The 27,923-nt window shown below is 40.5% G+C and overlaps 1 protein-coding gene across 2 annotated transcripts in view; it reads right to left on the bottom strand.

The window, feature by feature from the left end:
* The window catches only part of LOC114438399 (metabotropic glutamate receptor 4-like), a 100,207-nt gene that overhangs the window by 38,994 nt on the left and 33,290 nt on the right, over nt 1-27,923 (bottom strand). For both annotated transcript variants that reach the window (XM_028409707.1, XM_028409706.1), the window contains exon 2: nt 3,885-4,101. In XM_028409707.1, coding sequence (XP_028265508.1) covers nt 3,885-4,101 — 217 coding nt within the window. The remainder of the gene's footprint in view (nt 1-3,884; nt 4,102-27,923) is intronic.

Below are 27,923 nucleotides of genomic sequence, written 5' to 3'. Positions count from 1 at the left end.
GATGTGTCTTTTTATGGATCTACATCAGACTTGGGCAAAATACAGCAAATTAACTGGAACCAGCGCCCCCTGCTTTTCAATGTGGTCCCACGCTCCAATCCGGCTCACGTTGGAACACAGAACCACCACCCAGAACTGAGCTGAGATGCAACTGAAAAGTCACTTATCACTTCACCCAGCATTACTGAACATCTCTCTTCCCTCAGTTGTTGTTGCATGCTCATCAACACAACAGTGAATACGATATGTATCATTACATTTACATTAATGGAACGTGATCATTTTGCCTAAAGTCATCTGGACATGGGTTGGGGGTATGCAGTGGTCAATCACTTAGGAGTCTGAGGTCCAAACCCCCTGACACCGCGAGATGTTTTGTTGGTTTTTTGGTGTTAAGATTTGTTCTTAAATGTAGTTGGATTTGTCATAAAAACCTTCTGGTCCAGGTTGAGCATTGGACATTGGGTAAGGGGAAAGGTAAAGATCATCTTAAAACACATATGATCATAACATTAAACACATTTTTAGTTGAACCGTTCTCTAAGTTCAGCCACCATTGGGAGAAGTTTTAACTCTTTATTAGATCAGGTCAGAGTATTACTTGTCACCGCTTCCTGCTGCTGCCACCGCCTGCTCTTGTCAGCTTTCCAGGTCATCTCCAGCGAGTCTATTGAGCACTATACAGCAGGAAGTATTCAAGTGATGCCAGCTGCTCAGTTGGACTTTGTTACAATTGCACTTGAAGTAATTTTGTGAAAAAATGTTAAGTGGCTACTCACACAGATCTTTCACCTGTTCAAACACTTTCACTCAGTGAATGCTTGTTTCTCTTGTTATGGCTTATGACAAAATTACACATAATTATGCACACAATGAATTAGGTGTTTTTTGAATGGCGCCTCTTGACTAATTAATGAAGCCCTGTGACTTCGGGAAGCAAAGCTGCTGTAGTTTTGTTTCATTTTATTACAGACATTCTGCACTATACTGTCAGCTAATCTGCTGTTTTTACTGCTAAAACCTACTTTTCTCAACACAAAGCAGCACAGCAAAGGACCACTGTCACATTAGGTGGGTGAGACTGTTGCTCAGTATGCCCTTTGGCTGGTTAATGAGATAGAACATTTGGCCACTTCTGATCTGGCTGTTTTATTATGTGAGCAGACAACTGCAGAAGCCATTTAGCAGCCAAATACCTGTGGCTTTGATTTTGACAGAGCTGCCTGTTTGTCCTCTGTGACTCTCACACATAATCAATCAAAGCCCAAACTGGATAAAGGGATTCAGGAATCATACAATACTTCAGCATACGGGGAAAAAAAGATGTTTGCTCCAGTCGTTGTGATTTGAGGGAGCCATAGACGAGCTGACTTGACAGATACGTTGTCTGAGTTCTTGTTTACAGCAGTGAGAGGGTTTTGTGTGTGTTGTTTCAGAACTGTGTGTGCCTTTTTATTGTCAGGTGGCTGAATTGAGTGACTCTGGAATTTGAGAAAGTGTTAAAAAAAATGGCAGCCGAGGGAATACTGTAATACAGCTGGCATTTTGGAGCCATGAAACATCATGTTGAGATGCCTTGTCTTTTTGTGGTATATCTTTGTCTTGACATCTCTTTACTCTGAGTGACATTTGGGTCATCAAATTTGGCAGAGATGAGACTTGGGTAATTTCAGCTGAGGCATCAATCAAACAAGCCCTGCAGCTGTACTACTGTGCTTAACATACACTTTCACATGCTGTATAATTATATTTTATGGCTACCTCAGCAGATTTTATGATTATTAGTTGGAATCATATCTTTCTATATAAAGCAAGACATTTCTAAGTGTGTGTGTGTGGGTAGATGTGTCTATTTTTTCCCCTACTTAACAACTCCTTATCTGATTCACTCTACATCACACTTAATGCAATTTGAAATCATTTTGCATGAGTTAGTGTGATATTTGGGCTGAAACTTTATTTTAACCTCATGCACCAGATGGGTTGTTACTCTGAACCGCCTTGTTCTTGGAAACAGCTTAGAAAGAACAGGCGTCTGGCAGGTTACTGGATGAAGCATCTTCCTATCAGAGGCTGAATTACTTTTAAAGGCTGATCTTTGTCATAAATAAAACAGAAACTCATTAGATGGATGAGTGGATGGATGGATGAGTGGGTAGATGGATGAGTGGGTAGATGGATGGATGAGTGGGTAGATGGATGGATGGATGGATGGATGGATGGATGGATGAATGAATGGATGGAAACACTGATTGAATTTTTACCCTACTTCTAATTCCTGTACTGCAGCTCCTCTCTGATGTTTATAAAAATATGTCTAATCTAGTCATGGCCTCAGGAGGCGTGCTGGACTGTATTATGTCACTGAATCTAAAAACATGACGCCATTAGTTCTAAACTTAGCAGCCAGAAGAGTTTCACAAATGTTTCCTGTTCACCCTTTCTCACGCACAGACATGCTTACTCACCGATAAAACCCCTCCGTAATTATAAGATCTCTGCAGCTGGAGATTGGAGAAGTTTTCAGGGCTTTAAGCATTTCTGACTTGGTATAATGAAATGCTGCGCTGAGCGTGGAGAGAACTGAATCAGAGGTGCCTTCAGACATTTTGAGCCTAAAAAAAACATCAGTTCCAGAAACATTCGTGTTGCTGTGTGAGTTCAGCCTGAATCAAAGGTTCCCTTCAGAGGAAACATTTGTTTACCACTCCGAATACATTTCATATCAAAAAATGCATGTTATGTTAATATTTTAAAACTTGAATTAAACTTGAGATTTCAGCTTTTTAAAAACTTATACCAACATTTGAGACATTTAAAAGATGAGTGCTAGTGTCAGGCTTTCAGAGATCTTCTTATAAGATAATGGGCTAAGGTTAATTAGCATTAAAAACTATATCATTGACATGGAAATAAAACGAATGATAGCACAAGTTGCCTTGTGAAGTTTTGAGCTTTGCTTCATCTGGACCGTACTGTACCTATAGTATTCAACCTCGGTATAGCTGAGCTGGACCCATCGGGGGCCTCAGCCGGAGAATCTGCTGCTGGTACCTCTCCAGCATGACTGATGATGGGCAGCAGCTGAGAGCTGGCAGGAACGAGAGACACAGTGGCACAGAGAGTACTGGATGTGTCGGTAGTGATTACATTCTGCCACAGAGAAAGGTCAGGGGTCAGGCTGAGAGTGTCCAGGCAGCCTCCTGCACCAAACTGACTATTCCCAACACTCTACACAACGCATCTTCTTATGGAGCTGCAGGCTAGCTCTGCTGCTTCCCTCTCACACTGCCACTGCTTCTCTATGTTTGATCATCAAATTTACTTTCTGTTCTGACTGTGTGACCTATAGTATGCCTTGAAAATAACAGTAAATTATTAAAGAAGACACTCTGGGGAGCCAAGTCTTTGTCTCTTCTCCGCAGACATGACTTTGTGTGGCATTTGGTGACAGTTACAGGTAAAGCCTCCTTTTAATGAAGTTCTGTTCCACATTGAGTGGTCCTAAATGTCAAACTGACCTGGGCTGTTGTTACATTTAAATAATCAGAATTTCTGTGGCATTAAGAACTAATTACATAGAAGAGCTGCCTGGCTGTTGTCTATCCAATTTTCCACTTCCACTGCTCTAATCTGCCTCTCCCTGTTGAATCTGAGTCCAGGAAGCTTTAACAGCAACTAAGCCGTGCTGCTCATCTTTCTGATCTTGTTTTTACCTGCAGCTTTTTCCAGTTTTCTGATAGGATGTTATTTAAACAGAGTGCATGTTTGAGAGAGAAACACTTTCGCTGCTGTACGAATTGAGATTCAGATAGCAGGAACCACTCTAACATGGTTTGGAATAAACTCGGGGTGCTTGTAGAAATGTTTGAAGACAGACTCACCATCCTCTCGAGACTTTTGAATAAATGCATCAACACCACTTTCTCCATAGTTTCCCTCTGAAGCTACCGTGGAGACATAGTTCCAGCGCATGGCTTTGACAATGTCCACCATGGCCTGTGCCTGGTAGGTGTCCGGGGGCACCACACGGGAGAAAAAGTCGTAGCGGGTGTTATCACTCAGCTCCGGAGCTGTGGAGGCGTAGCTGACCTGGGGAATCTGAGAGAGAGAAATAGAGAGAGATGGTTGGAATATATAAATAATATTCTCAGTGTAAAATAATTACAAGACACAGCACAAAGATTCCTCACAAAAAAAACAGGATTATAATATGACACCTAACATCTGCTGAAATCTCTCAGCTCCTTGGTGGTTGTTCATCCTCTGGCACGCTGTTGCTTAAAATAGTTCTGATGATCACAGGCTTAGCTACAATACTTTCTGAGAAGTATTTTCCACACCAGTCAAGCAACACTAATCTCTTCATGAATTCACACCCTTCTCTAACATAATGTAAGATTTGTTTGGAGCTGAAAAACATATAAGCCGAAGTAATGCCGTGTGTTCTTGTCAGATTGCACTGCAGTAATAAAAGGAGAAGACAAAGTGAAGGCTCACTTAGATCGAGGGTAATCAACAGTTGTGTCAGTAATCTTCAGTGATTGAAGGGAGTGGCTACATTCTATGGATACATCAGTTTTTAAAACATATAAGACATATAATAACAGCTTAAGCTGGCATGTGCACTTTCCAGAGTTCTGCTTGTCTTTACCCCCAAAGGGTTTAACTCCCTCTGTTCCTGCTTTCAAGTGCCAAGTGTTTTCCGCCGCCCCCGGCAGGAGTCTTAACTTTTGCTTGCTCGAGTTATATCAGATTTATGGCTGTCACAGCTTCTGTCATCTCCCTATGGCTTCTGTGCTGCACGGTTTGGAAGCTAACTGACCAGATTTTATGACGTTGGATAATGTCTTTAAGTGTGGACACAGATTTTATGCTGATGCTTTTTTTTGCCTTCATTGTAATAAATTCAGCCACCAGATGCAGACGACGGAGCTGTTTGCACTAGAGGAGAATGCAGGCTTTTGCTATTTAGGAAATAATCTGACACTTTATAGGGAACACTTTAATGCACCAACAAAAAAACAACAATTTAAAAAAAGGCTGCCTGCTAGGTTTATAATGTTATGACCTCATGTTGATTTAGTAAGACAGAAAATGGAGGATGTGTATATTTTAACCCAATATGTAACATTTTCCTAAACTTAACTACTATTAAGTAGCTAGCAACTATTTTTGTTGTTTTAAAAGAATGCAAGTCAAACACAAAGTCAGATTTCAACAAAACAGAATGATGGCTTATTTTTAGCCCCTTTGTTTCATTAATGTGTGACAGTGTGGTGATACTGGCAGGAGATTTAGCAGTAAAATGAAATGATAAAGCACCTTTAAAGGGTTAATAACTTCACAGATCACAGCATTTTATATACATGCTGGGATCTAAAAATGTCAAAAATGGCCAATGCCCCTCCTGTGTTGCAATGTATGTAAATTGCAGCCATTTCCTTTTCCAGCAATAAATGACAAGGTCGGAACGGTTGACTTTGAGCGCATGCTCCCATCTGATGACTGACACCTGAATGAGGCGTCATCTTTTCCAAACACCGCTTGTCATGGCTCCACAGCGTAGTTTGAGTATTATGACAAATAGTGTCACCTCAAGCTTCCCTACTGTGATGGAGGGACATGTGGATGAAGGGATAAGCTGAATATGACACCTGCAGTATGTCAAAACAACATTAATTTGTAAAAGCTTTGAAGGTGTATGATTTTTGTGAACGAATGCTTTATGTTTCATTACTCACTTTCATCCAGCATTGATGCATCAAAGTGAACTTTACAGGTCGCAATATTAGCTCCACTAACTGCAGACAGACTGCTGTGGGAGTGATAGCGTCCCCTTCCTCTTTCACTCACTTCACACAGTGGAGGCCTTTTGATGTGGTCAGCTGCAGCCCCGGCACTGATCCTGCTCACTACTGCGCTCCCTGCTTGTCGCTCTATAGCCTGTGTTGTGAGCACAGCTGTTCAGTCTGTGTCCATGACCTACAGCTCCTCACAACTCATGTAACTCCACACTGACTTTGCCTCAAGGAAGCACCGAGGTGAAACTAGGGGGCACCATGTGCACATTTATAGTAGATGAATTAAGAAATGTAAAATTATATGGACCTGCTTATTTGAACAATAGCATTGGTTATGTTGAGGATAGACTGTGTTTCAATGCAGGTATGGCTTTATTGGTAATGACTTGTGATGCAGGAAACATGCCAGTCAACAGCAGCCTTGTTAACTCGATTTCCTTTCAAAGAAGAGAAGAGGCACAAAAAGGGAAATCTGTGTTTGTACTGTAATGGAGCATGTGCATGTTGCATGTCAGCTTTCCTGGAATATATTCGTCCCAGGCCATCACACTGTGCCTCGTCCACAGCATTGCATTGTCTTGTGTCTATCAGAATTGCTTGTTCAAATCACGCTGCTTCATGAACTGAGCTGGGAATGGCGTGCTTCATCTACGTGCTGCTCTGGAAAGCAGGTTGAGACCTTGTGGCCAAAGTGTGTAACCTGCAAGCCTGGCTGACTAGAAAGGCCAAAGTACACCTGACCTCCGAGTCTGTTCATTTTCCATCTGCTCTGGCAGAAGGCAGAACCCTCCCTTTACGTCACTTTTATTCCGCTCTCTGAGAAGCAATAAAAGTGTGAACCTGTTCCTTTTTTCCTCACGCTGATTTGACGTCACGAGGTGCGATCCAGCAGGATGTACAAAGGTGTTTGGAAGGTGCTAATGACGTCTTGTTTGAAATTATTTCAGTGTTGTAGCACAGAGTGAAAATAAGCCCTTTAGCCATTTGCATTTTCACCTTACTGCTCCAGCTCTGGGTGATAGATGTGGTTACAATTGTTAACACAGTGTGTACTGGTGAGTAAGATTAAAAACGCTTGTAAACTGGTGTTTCACACTTTTTAGAGTTGTCTTTCCTGATAACATGACCAGGAACTCAGCTCCATTCACGCTCCCACTCTCATATTTTCATGAGTTAGGCAGAGCCAGGTACGGCCAGGATGGCTACAGCTGGTGACACCACACTGAGCTTAATTACTGCTCTTCAGGAAACCTATAGGTGATGGATCTATCCCTCTAAAATCTTAGTAAATATCTTGCCTCTTCTCTCTCCCTTTCTCTCTCCCTGTCATTGTGTTTTTAATTTTGCTGCTGTCATGTATTGTGGCGCTGCTGTGACACGTCTAGTCCCATATCTGCCAAATAAATGGGAGCTGTGTTGCATTTTTCACCTGAGGGATTTTTGGCTGTTGTATGCTGCACAATTTCAGCATCCTGTCAAGACCCAGGACAGGCAGAGCTTATCATGTTTGTCTTGGTGAGGTTTCTTGATCACTGGACTGCAGCAGTGGTCCTGAACAGTGTGCTTCCTCCAGAAGGAGAGCACAGTTCTTTCTGAAGAAAATGAAATTCTTCAGCAAAGCCTCACCTGCTGCTCTATTAGAGAATCAAAATAAATAAGAGACTGGGAGGGGAAAATAAATATGATATGACTGAGGATGGCTTAGCCTGATTCAGTGATTAAAAAAAGCTCGTTCAAAACATGACTCCATTTTAGTGATGCTACGTACACTCACCATCTGTTCTGGCTGAGACTGAAGCAGCTGAGCTTCCTGTCCTCTGAAGTGAGCTTTCTGTGACCCGATCACTTCACACAGAGAATACCAATACATTATGCCCCCCCCCACCACCAAGTTTATAGAACTCCTTTAATCTGCACAGCCCCCAATTCCACCACTACCCATTTAATATCTAATGGGCTTGGGAAATATGCTTAATTGCTGTGATGTGAGTCTCAAGCAGATATTTAATGCAGATTTAATGTTCAAATCACTTGCTTTAAATAACTGCGCCTTTTTAAAAATTCAATGAGCTCATTTGGCACTGCATCAATGCAGGAGTAATGATGCTCATTAGAACTGTACAGAAATATTATACATCTGCAGTGTTTGCTGGAGAAGAAAAATCAAAAGCTTTAGTCGGCCTTTGGAAATGTTTCAGTTAATACTTCCTGCAAAAACATGTTAGCAGCCTATTTTTAATCCATGAGAACCAATGGAAGTTAAACCTGTGTCGCCGTCTCACTGACAGCTGGACAGTACGGCTGTTTGTATTGATGTATGTTATTGAAATGAATGTATTGCAGCTGTAGTTATTTTCAACTAATCAACTTGAGTTCCATCCATCCATCATCATCTGGACCCGCTTTGTCCTGCAGTGCAGGGTCACAGGAGGCTGGAGTCTATCCCAGCTTAATCAACTTCAGTTAAAAACAGTAAATATAAGCTTTGAATTGGCAGAAACAGTGTGCATGAGCCCATGTTATGAGCATTACGTTGACTTTCCGAGAGCAGAAACATGACCCAGATTGCCAGCAATTGAGCATTATGTCTGTCTGTATTAACAGTAGTACGCATCTTTAATTAGCTTGTAGTAAAATGCATTATTTTCAGAGCTAACTAATTGTACCTTAAAATTGAAAAATATAGTAGGAAAATACCGAGATGCGGTGCATTTAAAGCAATGTGGTATTTGGTGTGATTTCATGCAGCATCAGCCAACCCTTGATATTGACATGCAGTCCCACTACTGAAGTTTCATCACACTCACAGAGACATGATCTGATAGCTGACAGATGCCATTTGGATGACAGAATCTGCAGCTCCTGAAAGCAACCTTTTGTTTACACCTGTGTGAGATTGTTTTCTGAAATGAGCAGATTCTGAATGGTGAATCACTGTAAATCACATATATGCAGTGCTAGAAGGGAAAACTTGGCTGATTGTAACTAAGACGGGAAGGGATCAGCCAAGAGTCAGCTCTGCCTGACCCCTTACGCCCATCAGTCCATGAGGAGAATAATTAAGCAAGTAACCTCAGTAATGGAGTAATCCTGCTTCTAATTTTTCTGCTTCTAAAAAACACTTTTTCATGCTTTTTTTCCTGTTCAGTTGGAGGCAGATGCAGCTACTGTGCTGCTTCCCAGGCACTCTGCAGAGCCAAAGCACCTCCAGGCACCCACTGTTCAATTAAGAACCTGCTGGATGTCATCCAAGGTGGAGCTTCCAGGCAGAGAGTCCCTGCAGTGTAGATTTCCATTCTTCCCAAGTAGTAAGTTAAACAACGCTGTTCCTGGAGTGCTGATTGATCAAGCTTTGGTGTTGTTGAGAATTTTTATGTGCTTTCTTATTTCGAGCTACTCAACATTTTCAGCGTTCTTGTCATTAAGGCGCCTCACCTCTGCCAAGTAAGAGAGGTTTGCTTTCTCTACAACTTGGCATAACTCTGTGACTAACTGCAAAACAAATCTGCTGAGTCATAAAGCCAATTGAGATCTTTCCTCCCCTTGTTACTGAGATCAATATGGTGAAAATAAAATGAACAATGGAAGCTTTACACACACATGCTTAGTGCCAAGGATTGAACTCTGAGCTGGCAGCACAGGTGCTAATTGCATGTTTCTCAGGGTTCTCTGCCTGTTGACAGTTTCTTGCAGGAATCTCTAGCATTTCCTCCAGAACAGCATTTCACATTCTTTACCAACCACATTTAGTCTAACACACAAACAATAATAAGGATCAATATTTTCTGCAGAAAGGACTACCACCAGTTCATGAATGACCAGCACATCAGAAGAATTTAGCAGTGCTGCAGTCTGCTTAAACTCCATTAAGTCACAAAAGTGTAAGCCGGTACTTGAGGCGGTCATGCCCATAATTGTGCATGGATTTAAGTCCTCATAAAATTAAAACAAGTAGGTTATTAAAACAAAATAATAATAATTCACACACCGTGCAGTTGTCACAAAAGATAGAACCACAGAGGTCAGGCACCAGAGGTGCAGGGTGAGCTGCATGTGGGTGTCACTTCTCAGCCCTGGAGGCCAACACCAGGACAACTTTAGGGTGTGGTAGCAAAAGTCTGTTTCAGCAGGCAGGAGGCTTGCTGCAGTGTTGATTCTGCAATGTTACAGTTTGTAATAGATTTCTAAAATCTTTTTAGACTCCAAAGCCCCAGACAGACAGAACGTGTCAGACATTTCCGTCAACAAGTGCTCTCAGGGGACGGAAGCAAAACACAGACATTAAGAGTGCTGCTGTTAAAAACACTTTGGCACTGAGCCCGGCTTCGGTTCACACAGACCACTCACAGCGCTTCACATGAGGAATATATATGTTATTCATGAAAGTTGAGCTGTGTCCAAAATCATGCTTTACTGTATTCACTGTAGCACACAGTAGGTCCTTCATTTCTATGTTATGTGATTACAGATTTATATACTGCACTGCTAAAATGCTCCATTAGAATCTCCACTGAAAGTCCGTGTACAGTGATAACATCTTGAAAGGACAATGTATTCTGCAGTTGTAAAGCATGCAATTAGCATTTTTCTGCAGTGATTTAAACCCGGTTTGCTAATTTCTGCACCTTTTTTGCACAGCCTGTTAATATTAGCCAATCCTTGTCAACTCAGCCAACACCTAAAAAAACCCCCTTAATTCCAAGAGGCACATCGTCACATTATTCGACCTTTCGTGAATCAATAAGCTCTACAAATTATATATATATATATATACATATACATATGTTGTTTAGATTCATAAGTGTGAAGTTTACATGGCACAGTGATGGCAGGTGCTGTATGTGAATGAATCATATGTCATAATGAACCCAAGGATGATAAAAAGTGATGAAAAAAAATAAGTTAAACACATTTTTATTAGTTTATTTATTATTTATTATTAGTGTTTCCCCATTATTTTATATCTTATCTCACACCATGAGCCACCATGAGTTTTACTGTAGTTAATCTGACTTTAATTATTGACTGCAAGTAATACTGGTGACTAGTTTATGGCTTCATTTTCAAGAATTTAGGATGAAGAGCACTTCATGTGTCTTGTTATTTATGTTTTTGTTATTTTTCCCTCCAGTTTGATATTGAGTTACAGCAAATAAGCCGCATAGGTAGATACAAAGCAATCTTGTTTTATGACACAAGGAATTAAGTTCGGTCTTAAATAACAGTGACTGCTAGGAATTTCTGGGTTGTTCACATTGAAACAGGTCTGAGCCCCCTTTTCCTTCAGCAGCAGACCTGGAGACAAGCCTGAAGATTTTAATGAATGAACTGGGTGATACTGAATATGCTCCACTTCCTTTTTTTGGTTGCATTGAACCGCAGTTTTTCAGACTAGTTTGTATTTTGGCACTAGATATCTTCAGGTCTTTTCCACTTCAGTGTTCCAAGATCTGATTTAAAAGTCTTGCACTTGTGAAAGCCCAGGGTGTGACATGATGTGTACACACCGGTCTACACAACTGTTCTTGTCATTGTTGGTTGATTCGGCTCTACACCCACACACGCATCAGCACACCAAAACCAGTGCAGAACAGTAGCCGGCAGCCATTTATGCATTGTTACAGTTAGCATAAATCTTTTTCTTTTTTATCTCTGGTAAAAGAGAGCAGGCAGGCGATACTAGATAAAAATGTATTTCCTGTTCTTGTTGGGCTGTTGGGTTGCATTTTCAACCTTTTGTCACAAATAGGTAGCTCATTTTTCATACTTTGCCTTAGCAAAAACAAAACAACAAAATTGTGCAGCTGAATTGAATATTTGATAGGCCCCAGCACTCTTTGTTTACCTCCTGTTTTGCTGTTCCTGCACAGGGTGCTTTTTTTTTTCTTCTTCTTCTGTTCTGTGGCAATCATTAATTTGAGCTATGGCAACTGTGATTAATTATCTCATTACAAATTGAATTATTACTTGCGTTAAACATGCAAATGATCTCAGCTAAAGGTTGAGAATGTTGTGAGATTTGAACAGAATGGCACTTGTGATTAATGGCTCATTGCATAAACAATAAAGCACATGTTTACCACAAAAAAAATTCAAAGGAAGTGGTAAAAAAAAAAGTGCAATTAATGCTCAGGATTGACAGAGTCACCCGTAATGAACATTAGCAGCTGAGCACAGAAGGTGAATGGATGTGGGATCTGAATACCTGAATGCTGTGGGAAAGCCAGGCGATTAATAAACATGAAATGGAATAATACAGTAAAGTGTCTGGATGTGTTTGCCGTTCACACACTGGATATCCCTTTTTGTATTCAATAATCCTGAACTTGTGCCCTCCTCTGTCTCCTCTCCCCAGGCGGCAGACATTTTCTACTGCAATGGTTCAAAAGACATCAGTAAAGGAAAGGAGGGAAATTCTCAGCAGTGCCTTGGGATATAAATGGATTTAATATTTCTGGGACAATTCAGAACAAAGACTTGCACGTTATGTCATATTCATGCTTTATTCATTGATCTAGCTCAATCTCAAAAAGTGGCTTTAACATCATGAGGTCATTGGTCTAAAAAAAACAAAAAAAAACACATCCACAGAATATGAGGATGCCTGTTGTTTCTGCATATAAAGCACACATTCTTATGGAGTTATACATACATTATTTATTGAAATTCTTCATACCAATGAGCACTGCCAGTTCTGATTTGATGGAGCCACATCAGGGCTACCGGAGACTGTGAACGTCTTTATATGATAACATGCCCCATCTTCTCCCTGACTGTTAACTATGAAGTTTTCAGTCCAAGTTGCTTCATTAAAGGTTTGTTTTCAGGTCTGTGTTTAGATGTTGTAGCCATTAATATTATCAGCATGCACGAATGTGCCAGACAGCAGCGTTATCTGCAAAACTGGTGATAACGGACTGAGAAGATGGAGAAACTAATAAAAAAAAAAAATAATGAGTTCACAACAAATCACATTTCCTGAGTGTAAACCCTGACATGATGGGAACTATCATGTTCATTTATATTATATCCTTTCAGATGGGTTTATATTTTTGCCAGTTCCATTTCCTCACACATAATAAGTGTGAAATGTATTCTATATACCTCTTTGTTTGAAATGTAGCAGCAGATGTGTTTTTAATTAAGTGAGACTGGATGTAAATGTATTCTTATTTTGAAATACGGCAGTCATCATATAGCTGTAATTTCCCAATTTTTATACTGAAAAAAAATGAAGGCAGAAACAAAAGAAAACCATTGACCATTATTAGTACTCATTGTGCACTGCTTCATTCCTGTAGTAACTATTTGACACTATCTTCAATGGATGTGGATACATACTGATTTACTTTATTTAAACATACCCTATTCTTATAGCTGTTCTACCTTTGTTGCTCCCTTTTGGGGGTTTAAGTGTCTGCAAATATCTCAAAATCTCACCCTAGGTGTCAAAAAGTGACCATATCCCTCTCATGTGGAATAGCTAAAGATACTGTGAGTATTCCCTGCAGGTGGTGCCGCTGGGAGGCGGAGACTTCCAAAATTAGGCAACACTGTCCCAAATCTGTTCACCACTGCACAGCTTCCCTCCTTTCCCTCAGCGGTGATCATTCTGCTTAGGAATCCAGTCGGCTGAGACATGGTAAAGCATTGAGACACACGTTAGCTTATCTCCTTTTAGCATGAAGGATGAGATGTCAGTTAATGATGACTGTGCTTCTAAGGAGCCTCTGAAAACATCACAAACAAGTGAAAGTCGCCATCAAACTTCAAACCACTCAGCCTTAAACGTCGTCTCAGGGAGGTATATGATGAGCCATATAGAAATGTATTTTTACACTCTGTGGTGTATTTATAGGACCATTATTACAGTTGTCTGAGTGGGTGTTCGTCTTCACATGTGAGCACACTGTGGGAAACTGTAGCAAGCTAGGCCTGACTGTGGTGTATAGGCAGATGTAGGCAGATGAGCAATGTGCTATTGAGGCTGTGAAATTTTCTTCAGATAGAACATTTGAACCTTTTGAATCGTTGACTTACGAGGCCTATACAGAACAGATACAGCAGATTTAGGATTATTTACTAACGTGTAAACGACTGTATGCCTCTCTAAGGTTAAGTGTGTATGAATATTGATGCTTTATATAGCATTATTCTGTTTATCATGCGTTGATCAGTTCTTCAAATCCACACTCTGTGAAACATATAAAGGGGAACAGTCAGCCATTTTCATTGAGAAATAAGGATTCTAGTGGGGATAGGAGGGCTCATTTCAGTGGGAGGACTACAGATAAACAGAGGTCAGGGGGACCACTTGTGCCCAGCTGCTTCGTTCACAAGTCAAAACAAAAAGCCAAGCAAAATTGTATCCAGTGTGTGATGTGAATTGGTGTCCCAAGTGAACAAAGTAAACAAGTGTTGTTGATGTGAAGAGCAGGAATTGAAGCTCACTTCTATCAAACAGCAAGCCAAGCCAGCAAAGCTCAAGCATCTCTTAATAAAAGAGTATCAGCGGGGAGATGTAGACCCCAACAGAAAACCTGAGAAAACAACAAAACAGATCAGGCTTTGACTTCATTAAAACCATCAGAATTCAAACAGCTCATACAGTAAGATCAGTCTGCCCACATATACGCCCATAGTCACCAAACCATAAACCACACAGTGTAAGATGCAACTGTAAAGGAGAGGCAGCGTTCATGTAGAGCACATGTTTTATACAGCAGTGTTTAAATCCACAAATATGAGAACTCCAGGCAACTTCCTGCTCCTTTGCGCATTATGTTACCATGGTAACCTAAACTATTTTGCAATCTGGGAGTTTATTCAAGAAATTCTGTTTCTATTTCTCAGTGTGTTGGTTAAGATTATTTACAGCGTTCCTTTGAATTGTACTTGTACATATGCAGTCATGTAATCTAATGTAATCTTTGTACACAATATGGGTCTCTTTATTAGTTTGGATGAGGCCCAAAAGGAATTTTTGACCTGCTGTAGTTTGTGAAAGATTAAGAGAGCCTCTTCGCTTTTTCTGTATTTTTTTTATTAAGGCCTTCGTGCCATTGACATCAGAACCAATCAGTGCATCACTGGTTTGTATTAAGCCGCTTGCTTATTAAAATAAGTGTCTGCCATAGTCATAGCATCACTAGTCCTGTTTGTTCTTAAAACACATCCTGACTCAGGTTGTTCGTCTGGAAAGGACACTTCTAAATCTATGGCTCCAGCCTGTGTTGGTGCTGCACAGTGCCTAACCCATGAGCTGTCTGACAGCATCAGTTATACAACATATTTATGTACTTTTGCATTGTTCATGCTGCTTTTTTTGTGTTGTGTAGGACTGAATGCAACTGCATCTCTGTTACCTTATCCAACACTCCTCCTCGGGTGCACAGTTGATTTTTGACGGATGCACATGTCAGTAATTGGCACAGTGGGTTCCATCTCAGGGTCAGAGTTTCTACATTCTGGCCAAGCTGCTGAATAAATGTGACATCCATCAGATGCCTCCTTGAAGGTGTTACGCTATGGGAAATAATCTGAAGTTCCTAAAGAGTGCACAGTAATTAGGTGTTACGTTCAAGTTGATGCAAATGAAAAGCTATAGCAGTGAACAGTGTTGGGAAGAATACCTTTAAAAAGTATTCAGTTACAGAATACAGATTACATGCCCTAAAACGTAATTTGTAATGTATTCTGTTGCATTACTCAATCTGAGCAACGTATTCTGAATACTTGGATTACTCACTGAATTGCATTTTAAGTGCAACAATCAGCCCCTGCTTACTACAAAGGACGCTATAAAACAGTCAATAGAAAATGTCCAGATTGTTCCAGTTGACTGCATTCAGTGTTATTGGTTATTGTAGAGAAACAGAACGTAATGATGAATGGAATAATATATTTTTTAAACAACGTAACGCAAAGTCATTTTACACACACAAAAAATAGTGGATACATAACAGACTCATTTTACCTTGTATAAAACCAGCTGACTGCAGAGACACGTTCGTACACGTTAATTTGCCTCAGTTTTTGACGGAGTTAGCTAGCAGTTAACAGCTAACTAGTTTACTTCAAGTGACGCTAACATTGTACCGGCATTATGACTGAGGAGCATTGAGCACGCAGCGCTTCATCCTCAGACTCTGACCCCCATCAGTCCGGCTGCTCTGTCCTCTCTGTCACCTGCTCCATGCAGCTTTTTAGACGGTTTGTTGACATGAACCAAAAATATTAGCTTTAATCAAAGATGTTGTATTGACAGTAAGAGTTGTCACTCCAATGACTATTTACCGCCATACACATGTATATGACCACACAATGAGACAAGCGATAAGGAGTCAGACATCTGCCGTAAATAAGATCTTTGTTATAAGAAGACGATGATTTTTTACGTGACTTGTTTCATTGTTCAATTTCCCCATTGTGGGACTAATAAAGGTTTCTTAATCTTAATCATCCAGCAGAGTGAAAAAACACGTGAAAGTACCGTCGTGTAATCCACTGATTTCAACAATGTAACTGTATTCTGATTACCATCTCTTTATACTGTAACTGTGACGGAATACAGTTCATATTCTTTTGTATTCTAATTACGTAACGTCGCTACATGTAATTCGTTACCCCCCCCCCCCCCCCCCCCACACACACACACACACACACACACACACACACACTGGCAGTGAATCAACCCCAGTCGGAGATCAGAAAAGTCCATCCATCCATGTGGAGACTGTTCAGTATTGAATAAATCATCAGTGAATGTGATCTCACACACTCCCAGCAGTTTCCAGCAAAAAAAGAACCTGTGGCTGGTGTTACAGAGCAATAGAAGCAATTATGTAGGACAGACAAAGAAATGTTTTTAGGATATTATGTTCAATTTAACAAAAACTCTCTCTATCTGAGATCTGACTCATCGTGCACTTTGACAAAATCAGTGTGTATCAGCAGTGTGTGTGTGTGTATCAGGAATCACTGATGTGTAACAGACAAAAAAAAACAAAAAACTTTTTGTGTTCTTCACACTTTGTAACATGCAAATCAACAAATGATGTATCTTTCTACAGATGAACTGTTCTCACCTCCAGGGCTTTTCAATTCAGGGAAAATGCGCTAGCTCAGCAAAAAGCAGCTGAGATATGGTTGTAAATAAAAAAAGTGATGCAGAAACAGGGAGGAGGGATGAGCGCTGATGGGCAAACGCACAACCCTCTCCTTACAAGACAGTTCATTAAACACCTTTCAGAGCCTCCGTGGAATGAAAAGCACCATATAAGCTTGTGCAGGTTAAAGGGTCAACATGCTGTAGAAGTTCACTGATAAATGCTGAGACAGGAGCAGGGAGGGAACACACACACACACACGAAGCACCCCGAGCTTATCAGACACACACACACTGTATTACATTTATCGAGTGGCCGCTTTATCTCCACTAGAAAACATCTGGTCCCTGCTCTCTTCTTATATTGCATCACCTTAAAGTACAGTAATGAAGAATAATAGTAAAGGAGTGTAAACGCTGTAAGGTGGATCTGTTGGTTTTGCCCTGTTTTCCAGAGGTGTCAGATTTCAAATGTTATATCACTGTGAAGACTATTGGGTGTAATTATATTTAGTCTGAAAATAAAATGCAAGAAACAAAAAAAATAAGAGGGTCATCTGTCTTATGAGCTCCTTACAGCGTTGTGTCAGGGCGCTGTAATTAAACGACCTCCTTCTAATGAGAATCTGCATGGCTGTAATTTCTGCTGTAGCAAACGTAGCCTTATAGATAAGCAGTCTGCAGGTTTTGATGGACTTTTTTTGTGGGGCATACCACTGACAGAGAGGCAAATTAATGACCTCCCCGGAGAGTAGGACTGGTGTATGGGGAGGCTTATAAATAGAGCAGTGGTATGATGGAAAGTCTGTGATATCTGTGTGTGACTCTAACTGATTCGAGACGACCCAGCAAGGCTGTAAAAAAAAAAGTCTTCTTGGGCAGAAGCAGGTGTATATTGTTTCTTCTGAGGTACAACTCATGCAGTAATATGAGTACTGTACAGGCCTGCGTTTGTCTGCTGAGGAGCACACTGAGTTGACACCTCCTGTGTTGTAGCAAGCACGAAGGGGGCAGACATGAAGTCTATGCTGTGCCAGAAGTCCAATGAATACACTGATCTGAAGCAGGTGCCTCTTCAATAAATTAAATGATCTGCAGGATCCAAAACAAACTAACAGATCTGGTGTGGCTGTGAATCCGTTGTGCGTCCCGGCTTGTGTGTTAGCTGTTTGCCCCCCCCCAGCCACAGTTGTTTTGGCACACAGCCCTGCCAACAGTCACTTCCTGATGCAGATAAATTACACTTTTGGCGTGACTGGCCATTTAGGCCGGTGGATGGTTTCATTTCTGTCTGATCGATTGTTAGTTGAGTATAAACCGTGTCTGATTCTGTGCAGACTCAAAACAAACAGCCATTCTGCTCTGTTGTAATATTTCAAGTACATTTTGATGACATGATTCACATCACAACAAAGAACACCCCTCCCCTTCACTTTTGGACTATATTCCCAAAAGTCAGAAAGAATGTAAACCTAAGCTACTCTGAGGCCCTGCTCATGAGGCCAATCGATATACTTGAGGGTGGACGACAGACACAAGGGGACTGGCAGCTAATAGGAAAGTGAAATGAGTGTCTTTAGGTACCTGTGTACCCAGCATGCACAGCAGAATCAAGTGGGCTCTGGTGCAATTTTTATCACATCAACGTTTCGGTGCCTTCTTTGGCTACTGTAGTGTTGTTTCTGATTATGCTCCAGTCATCATCAACATGCGTTTATGTCTTGGAAACAACCAGACAATGTGTAATGTTTGATTAGTGCTTTATTAAGATGCTTTGTGAAGAATTAGTCCTCCTGGGCTATTGTAAATGCATTCTTTTCAATCTTGAAATGGCTGTTTTTTTGTTAAATAATTATTTTGGCCATACATTCAGATTGAAGAAAAAACCTCCTCTTGTAAATGGTTCAGAGTAAATTAAAATCACATCAGAGCAAGAGCTGATAATTGACATGAAGATGGTGCTTATTTTATTTCGGTGTGTCAGATAACAAACTAGTATTTTCTTCCTGGTTAAACTTATATTCTGCCTAGACAAAGTTTTTAATGCATTGTATGTAATGGCGCCAGGATCTTTTTACTAAAGTCTGAAGAAACCCTCTAAACCTCTGTTCACTTTGATTAAACTGTGTTCTATTGGATATTTGCTTGCCTAATATTGGAATGGATCAAGACTGGTATAAAGCGCTGCAAGTCATTAAGCACGACCTTTTCTTCAAACCAAAATCAATCACCTCAAAGTCACAACCGTATCTTATCAATACTCAAACCAAATAAACGTGCCGTCCAATACAAAGTCCATGCGCTTTTCAATAGATTCCAGTTCTTTAGCCAAGAAGTCATTCAAGTGATGCCTTTCTGCTGGAGCTGATGGCTGTTGGACAGGAGCTGCCTGAGTGTGAGAGGAAACCATGCACAGACCGGCTCTCTGTCAATGACACGTCCTCAGACATAAATGACGGGGGTCGATTTCCAAAAAAAGCCTTAAAACAACACTATTAAGTCACATTAAGCAAAAGACTCAGAAAGTCCACAAAGAGAGAACATGGAGTGGATGGTGGCATAATCCCAAGTCCAAACTTTTATCACGGAGTAATGCCAGATGTTTTAGCCATTTTCTCGGCTGCCATGGTGACTCCTGGCCCAGCAGTAAGATGTTACATGCACATACACAACCTCAGGAGGTCATTACCTTAAAAAATCATCCCGTTCGCCCCTTTACCCAGTGAGATCTGCTGTAACGATAGCATGTAATTCAAAGCTTGTTCTAAGATAGTGGTGGGTATCCTAAAACAGAGCATGCAAGGGGATTACAAAACCCACAAGGCTCCAGTGGGTTCTTTAGTTTAATGATTTTGGTTAAGGACAGAGATGATTAAGTGGTGTGGGACCTACACCGCCATGAAATATGAGGAACACGAGGCAGACTCTGAGTCTGTTATCTGTCATTTCAATGGCAGAGTTATTAAACATGAATGCTTTCATAGAAGCTGAGGCAATCATTGTGTTTGGATTACTTCTGCTTTTGACATGTTTCCATCAGTAAACAGAAAATCTGCAGAAAAAATCAGAACCTGTAATCCTGCCAGTCTTTCATAACTGGCGGATCCTTAATGGAAGGGACCTTTGTGTGAACCTCTTAACGTTTTTCCTTTTTCCTATTCATGCCACACAACTATATTTCAGCCTTTAATACCCCTTGATATGGTAATTGACCATTGGTAAACATTTTTCATGCAGTAGCACTGGGAAATTGCGAATTTGAGAAAATCCTTCCCTTTAAAAAATCTGCTTCTATTGTACAGCTTTATTTGTGGAAAAACATGACTGCTGACTTCAAAATGCAGTTTTCCTCCACGTTTTATAAAAATCTGAGCACAATGGAGACTGTTTTCTTTCTTCCCCATCCCTGTGCCGGAAGTATCGGCGTCTTAAAGCACAGTTGTTCTTCACATAAGCCTGCACAATATCATGAAAGTGTACAGCTTGTTTCCATTGCAGAAAAAGGAAACTTGAAATATATTATCGGTAAACAAGCTGCTGGTGGCAGCATGATCAGCAGAAGACGATTCTAACTTCACAAGAATGAGTGAGAACAAACACAGAGGGGAAGCTAGGGCTGCTTAACGGTCTTAGATAATCAATAGATGGCTGGAGAAACAGGGTATAATTTAGAGTGTGAGTGTTAGATTAGATTACCGTAAAATAATAAACACAGCATTTTCAGCATGAACCATTCTTGTCTGTTCATTGTTAAGTACAGCAGTCCACATGGAGACACCATTTCGTCCTTTGTTAGCCGTCTCTTTACTTACTTCCCTGCCGTACCTCTCACATGCAGGATATCGACACCGCATGTGCATTTTTATTTTCAGGCATTTATATTACATTCATGTAATGGAACACATCACTTCTGTTTCTCACCTAGCATCTGTCTGTGTGTAATGGCTCTCACTTTAGCTCAGATTCTCAGAGTCTGTTTGTCTTCCACTTATATTCGGCCCTTTCATGAAAAGTGAGTATTGCGCTCTTTCCTGCCTGGTTATCCTTTTGAAATAGTTTCGATGTTGCTAGTGATTAGGTCTTAGAGTTGACCAAGAGGACAGCTTCCAGTCAAGATAAGTGTGGTTTTGTAGAGGACTGTAGAAGCATTTATTTCTTCTCCAGACAACTCCACATGTGTCCCACATGACGCTGTCATGATTGATCGGGACTCATCGCCCTACAGCTAACCTTTACCCAGCCAATGGAGGAATGTTTTCACACATGCACATGCCCGCTACTGTGGGAGTGAAACCACTGCTGTTTGACTATGTGGATACTAGTGCTCTTTTCACCTTAGTTATCATAAGAAAAAATGCTTTTTTTCTACAGAGGAAAAAAAAAGTTGCAGAGAATGTGTTGTGTGCATGATGTGTGTCCAGTGTAAGACTGTCATCTGTCACATAAAGAAAAAAAACTTCAAAAGGTTCCCACTGCTGGTTGCATCTGAGAAATAGAAAGCCCATTAATCCATAGACTCCTGTAATTCTGCCTTCCCTAGAGCCCTAATATAACATAATGTATTCTTGGTGCTGAGGTGCTCAAAGCATTGCACATATATACTGAATATAGACAGCAGCTGGCTGTCTGGGCTCTGTCAGGCAGCAAATTGATGCTGTCCTTGACTGTGCTGTTATCTGAGGCGCTGAAAAACCACATGCCCTTTGCATGCACTGTAACATGTTAAGAAGAGGCAGATTGTAAGGTTAATTTGTCAGAGTAGTTCAGTCATAAAGCGGCTTTAATCTGTGTCACTTGTAGGTCTTGTTCACTCATACATGGGTTTCTGTTTGTGCTTTCCTGCCTTTCTTTAGGTCACTGTCTGAGCTTTTTAACATATTCATATTCATACTGAATATTTGGCTTTAAGTGTTTTAGACAATGCTCTTGCTATGTAAGATAAGATAAGCTGCAGATCTTTGTTAAACTGTCTGACCTGTTGCGTCACTGTTCTGCTTCAGACCATGTGACAACTTCTAAAAAGTCAGCGTGCCAAAAAGTTCTCATATGCTCATGCGCATAGACCTGCTTAAAATGTCCCACATTACAGCAGAAATTTTAGAGTTTAAATCGAGGCAACTGGGCTCAAGGATTGTTTTTTGAAGACGTTTTGCCACTCCCCCAAATGTGGCTTCTTCAGTTCTGCTACTGTTCTGGTTGGGAATCTGTGTTTTTATCTGTTCAGGACCTCTGTGGGTGGATCTCGCAGGAACTCACATGACTAAGATCCCTGTTGTTGGTTAATGACATCCTTGAGCCTAGTTGTCTCGATATAAACTCTTGCAAATGACTATGACCTGGATGAATGAGAGCATCCACAGATATATTTTTACAGCAGAAACACGTCTTTGTTCTCTGTACAAAATGTTCCAATGCATCCTCACAAAAAGAGGCCATGTTTGGATGATTATACATCCCTCAGACACATGGTTACGTTTATCCAAACGGAACACATGATTGCATTGTCCAACATGATCAAGTCATTGTTATAGGAAGTAAATCTGGGATGGTGGGGGTACAGGTAGTGTGGCAGTTTGTCTCAGAACCCATTATTAAACACCATTTTCACTGTACCCTTGGTAGCCTTTTTCAGCTACCATCACGACAAGTCAGTGCCCCCACGATAGAGATGTGGTTGGAGGAACATGCACACGTTCCAGACTGGCTGAAATTCTATTCATGCCCAAGAGAAGCTAACCTTTCAGGAAACATATGTGGATGCTGCATCTGTATGTACAGTCCATAGGTCAGTTTCACTCTTTATTGACTGTTATTGACTGCTTCAGGTGGCTGTTTTCACTCAAGTCACTCTAATAATCCGTCCAACACTATCTGTTCTATGTGAGACTCCCTCACATCTAACAACAAACAGCTACCCACAGAAAAGACTCTCGAAGCCAATGAACTTAGAATAGTCACAATGTGTGTCTGAGACATTGACATCATCATTTGATGTTTGGAGTTTGCATCATGTGGCTAAAAATGCAGCAAGATTGAATAATAATTATGCTGATCTTGTTTCATAACTCCATTTGTGTTGCTTCTCATTTCTACTTAATGGATGTATCAGTCAGGCAGAAAAAAACAAATTAATTATTTCATTAAACACAAACCATACCGAGGCTGCCTCATTCACTTTAACACTGTAATCACCTAAACCATTGACTGTTGTATCTTTGATAATGGAGTGATGGAGGAGAATGTGAGGGACAGAAAGAGAGTGAGTGCAAGTCCATGGTCAGAGAGAGATCCCTCTGCAGCTACAAAGAGCGATGACGTTTGATTACATTTATGTTTGATTGAGTTTAGTGCTCCCTTAAGCTAGCTTGGAGAAAATGAGTTTTCCCCTCCCAAAATATTACCCTGCATCCTTCTTCCAAGCCATCCATCAAGCTCCTATACAGTTTACCACTTTGCCAATTTTACTGATCCCATCAGACACTCTCTGCCTTACCTTCTCTCACACACACACTGCACTTATCTGACCAAAATAAGCCGCCACAACTAATAATACAACAAATAATGATTACATTCCTTAAAGAATCAATGAAATCCTTGAAGCAAGCTCACGTGGCGATACCAGACCCCTGCATGGACTTGAACGCTGCAGAACAAACACAGCTCTTCAATTATTTACATAGCAACATAAATTTCGGCCGTAACGAGAGGCTGCATGCACATTCAGATCAGCACAAATGCATGCTGCTGGACTGCTGTAATACATTACATTACATTACAGTGTAGCAGCAATGTGTCACAGCTTGAATATGGCACCCTGCTCCCAACAAATGGCAAGAATTACCACATGCCACTCACACTGGCTGTCGATCATTTAAACGAGGCAGAAACAGCCAAATCATATGAAAGGAGGAAATGTTTCTTCTTTCTGTGTATGTAGTGTATATTTTTGCTTTATTTGTACTTTTTGCCTTTTACCTTTTGAACTGTGAGGAGCAAAGGCAAACATATATTGCCTTTGATTGCATCAGGCTTGTATGTATGTGTTCTCAATCTGTCAGCCTTATTGTAGACATCCATCTTTCTCTCACCACATTGATGCAGATGTGATTGTAAAAAAAAAAAAGCTGCAGTGTGAAGACTTTATGTCTTTTTATCTAATAAATATATGCACATGCCATCGTCATGTTAAACAGATTGCAAAGAAACAGAGGGGACTTACTGACAGGACAGTCTGCTGTCAGTCTGCCATTTTAAGCAACATTGTTACAGGATCTTTTGTACAGTATTGTTGCTTTCTATCACTGCTATCATCTGTCAGGCTCCTTAATGGCCATTTGATTGTTTTTGGTTTATTGTCCCACATGTGCCTAAGTGCTGTGTGGCAATCCAGAGTGTTATGTACTTGTTTTAGACAAAGGTATGCTGTTTGTTGTTCTTCTAACACAAGCACATGCAACATTTGTGCTTAGTACCAAAGACTTTATGATGACATGTCCATGTAGAATCAAAGCTGGGAAAACAGACACAGCTCTCAAGGGAAAGGCTCATAGCATGATGGCCTGATATATTTGAACTAATCATGTAGCCTACTGCCTGACTGTCTGACCTGTAGTGTAACTGTTCTGCTTCAGACCATGTGACAACTTCTAAAAAGTCGAGTCAGTGTGTCAAATAGTTCTCATATGCTCATGCTCATGCTGTGCTTGAAGACGTTTTGCCACTCCCCCAAATGTGGCTTCTTCAGCTCTGCTACTGTTCTGGTTGGGAATCTGTGTTTTTATCTGTTCAGGACCTCTGTGGGTGGATCTTGCAGGAACTCACATGACTAAGATCCCTGTTGTTGGTTAATGACATCCTTGAGTCTAGTTGCCTCGATTTAAACTCAGACTATGACCTGGATGAATGAGAGCATCCACAGATATATTTTTACAGCAGAAACATGTCTTTGTTCTCTGTACAAAATGTTCCAATGCATCCTCACAAAAAGAAGCCATGTTTGGATGATTATACATCCCTCAGACACATGGTTACGTTTATCCAAACGGAACACATGATTGCATTGTCCAACATGATCAAGTCATTGTTATAGGAAGTAAATCTGGGATGGTGGGGGTACAGGTAGCGTGGCAGTTTGTCTCAGAACCCATTATTAAACACCTTTTTCACTGTACCCCTGGTAGCCTTTTTCAGCTACCATCACGACGAGTCAGTGCCCCCACGATAGAGATGTGGTTGGAGGAACATGCACACGTTCCAGACTGGCTGAAATTCCATTCATGCCCAAGAGAAGCTAACCTTTCAGGAAACATATGTAGATGCTGCATCTGTATGTACAGTCCATAGGTCAGTTTCACTCTTTATTGACTGTTATTGACTGCTTCAGGTGGCTGTTTTCACTAAAGTCGCTCTAATAATCCGTCCAACACTATCTGTTCTTGTCAATGAAGATTCTCAGTCATCCAGGCTGTTTTTTCAGCTTGATGTGTCTCTCTCCTCACACAAAGCTGGATGCTGTTGGTTACCTTGACTTGAAGGACTAATGTAAAAGTCTGGAGTTATAGGTTTCTGATTTCTGTTGGACTGCAGGAAGGGTGGAAATCATTTGGGCATTTAGCATCAAGAGGGTCTCTTACAGATGGGAAAACTAATGGAATAGTAATTGTGTTCAGGAATAATAACATAAATTACTGTATAGCCCAATAACAGTGTTATTATCAGTTAAAAACACATCAGACATCAGATTATGTAGTTTTGCAGTTTTTCAGATTTTCAGATTTTCCTGATAAACTACATATGGTATGACGCTTATCTGTTGCTGCCTTGTCTTTCCACCGCTGTTGACTGCCGATCCTCTTGTATAGTGTTTAGTGTAGCTCCTCTACCTCCCTACAGCAACACACTTTGGATCCTTTGATCGTGCCTCAGCTGAGTCTCCTTGGCTCTCTGCTAGAGATGCTCACAGATTGCCATCATATACAAACTCCCTCTGGACTACTTGGGCAAGGGAATTTGATTATCTTATCATCTGTGCGGAAACTGCCATGCAAGTTGGTGTGATTATGCCGCAGTGCTGCCACAGCCCTCAGTGACATGGGTGAAGAAGAATCAAGATACAGCCCACATGCTACAGTTATAATCGTTCATCATGCGCTCAAGTCAAGACTCCTAATTAACCTGCTTTTACACGGACATAATGCTGCCATTTATTCCAGAAAAGAAACTATATGAGTTGAGAGAGGCAACAAAGCCCACACAAATCTTATTTTACAAGAGCCAACTTTAACATTATAACTCGCCCTATTAATCACATCCAATTCCTCTCCTGTTATTTTACACTTCTACAGAGGCGGAATAGCACACACAAGACAGGCCGGGTAAACAAATGACTCTAAATTATGCAATCTATCAATACGAGAGGGACCTGCAAATACCAAGCTGTCAGATCCAAATGAAAGCCATTAGTTTGCAGCGATCAGAGCCTTTGACTACCTCCAACACGGACAACCTGCTGTAGTGCAGTCAGCAGCTCTTCTATTAATAACAGCAATGATAGCACCTGCCACAAAGAGGCACAATCAAGGTCGCAGAGTTTACAGGTGTTCATGGTAATCTGTTATTCAGTCTGTCTCTCAGTTCTGTATACATATTAATTCTCATTTTGTTGCTGCTAAAGTGACAGTTACAAAACTAAGTGTACTTATTATTATGTTGCTATACATGCTGCGTTGAAAGTTGGAAAGTAGGAGCTTCAGGAACATTTTGCTGTTCTAGTTGTGTCATCCATGCTTTACTGACTAAAGAGTATGCTGTTGGAATAAAGGTGCAATTGATCTGATACATATATGTTCACATGCCTGTTTAGATTTTATTCTTTTATCATTTATTACATATAAATGTATTACCTCTGGTTACTTTTCACTGATTGTGTACTGATGCTAAACTCCTTCTCTGTTCTTATTTGTCACCCTGTCCTGTTCCTGTGCATTGTTCTTGGGTTTATCTAAAGCTGGTCTTTCATGCAGTTGTTAAAGCACTTTGTAAACCTTACATTTAAAGGTGCAAGGGTGCTATATAAGTATGGTTTACTTTACTTATCATTATTTATTCTTGAGTAAGCACTAGCCTGGAAAGCTAAATATAACTATTGATGAATAACCCAATGACTTTAAAGTGTTCCTGGCAGCCTGTTCTTATCAAAAATTATCGTTAAATGATGACAGTCTGATGGGAACGGTTTTCCTTGTAAAATGTGTTTAATGTTACCAATTTATGTGCTTTAAAATAATATTTAATTAATTATTTAATATTTTTTATTACCTAACAAATAGTATTTCTCTAAAAATTAAACTACGGTAAAAACAAAATGAATCGGCAGGTGAAAACAAAACAGCTTGTGGTGTCAGGAGTACTTGAAACTCCTGAGTGAAAGGCTGCTGTGCTACTCGAAACGCATCAGTCCCATGATTGGATAACGCTGAGCAATACTGTCATTATTGTTTCGTTAGCATGCAGCATGGGCCGTATGTGGCGTTATTATCATTATTGACTAAATATGGCTTTTTTCATGAGGATGTGTTGGTTCCTGGAGAACAAACATCTGGACTATGGAGCAAATGTCCTCTCATTTCGTTGTCTCTGATTGGACACAGTTAACAAGTAGGTGGACTAAATTTCAATAATAAAAACTATAATAAAAAGTGGTGTGATTTTTTAGAGAATAGTCAGATTATTATTCGCACTGAACACCTGATCAGAAATGTACTCTATAAACATTTTTTTATTTACATGTATTTTATGCGAGTGAGCATTAATTAAAAGCTCAGTATGCCAAACCCACATTTGAATCCCCCTCTGAGCGTTGCATTCAGCACAGACCACGAAAATAACAATCTACCATCACCCAGAAATCCTCCTAACTGTATGTCTTGAATGTCTCCAGGGCTTTGCTGTTCAGTATCCAGTTCACCATTCTGAGCTCCTCATCTAACTCAGCTCCTATTTTCTTTCCACAT

This window comes from Parambassis ranga, chromosome 7 (genome assembly GCF_900634625.1).
Source record: "Parambassis ranga chromosome 7, fParRan2.1, whole genome shotgun sequence".
NCBI lineage: Eukaryota > Metazoa > Chordata > Actinopteri > Ambassidae > Parambassis > Parambassis ranga.
The sequence above is the reverse complement of the archived record's forward strand: the minus strand, read 5'-3'. Positions and strand labels throughout refer to the sequence as shown.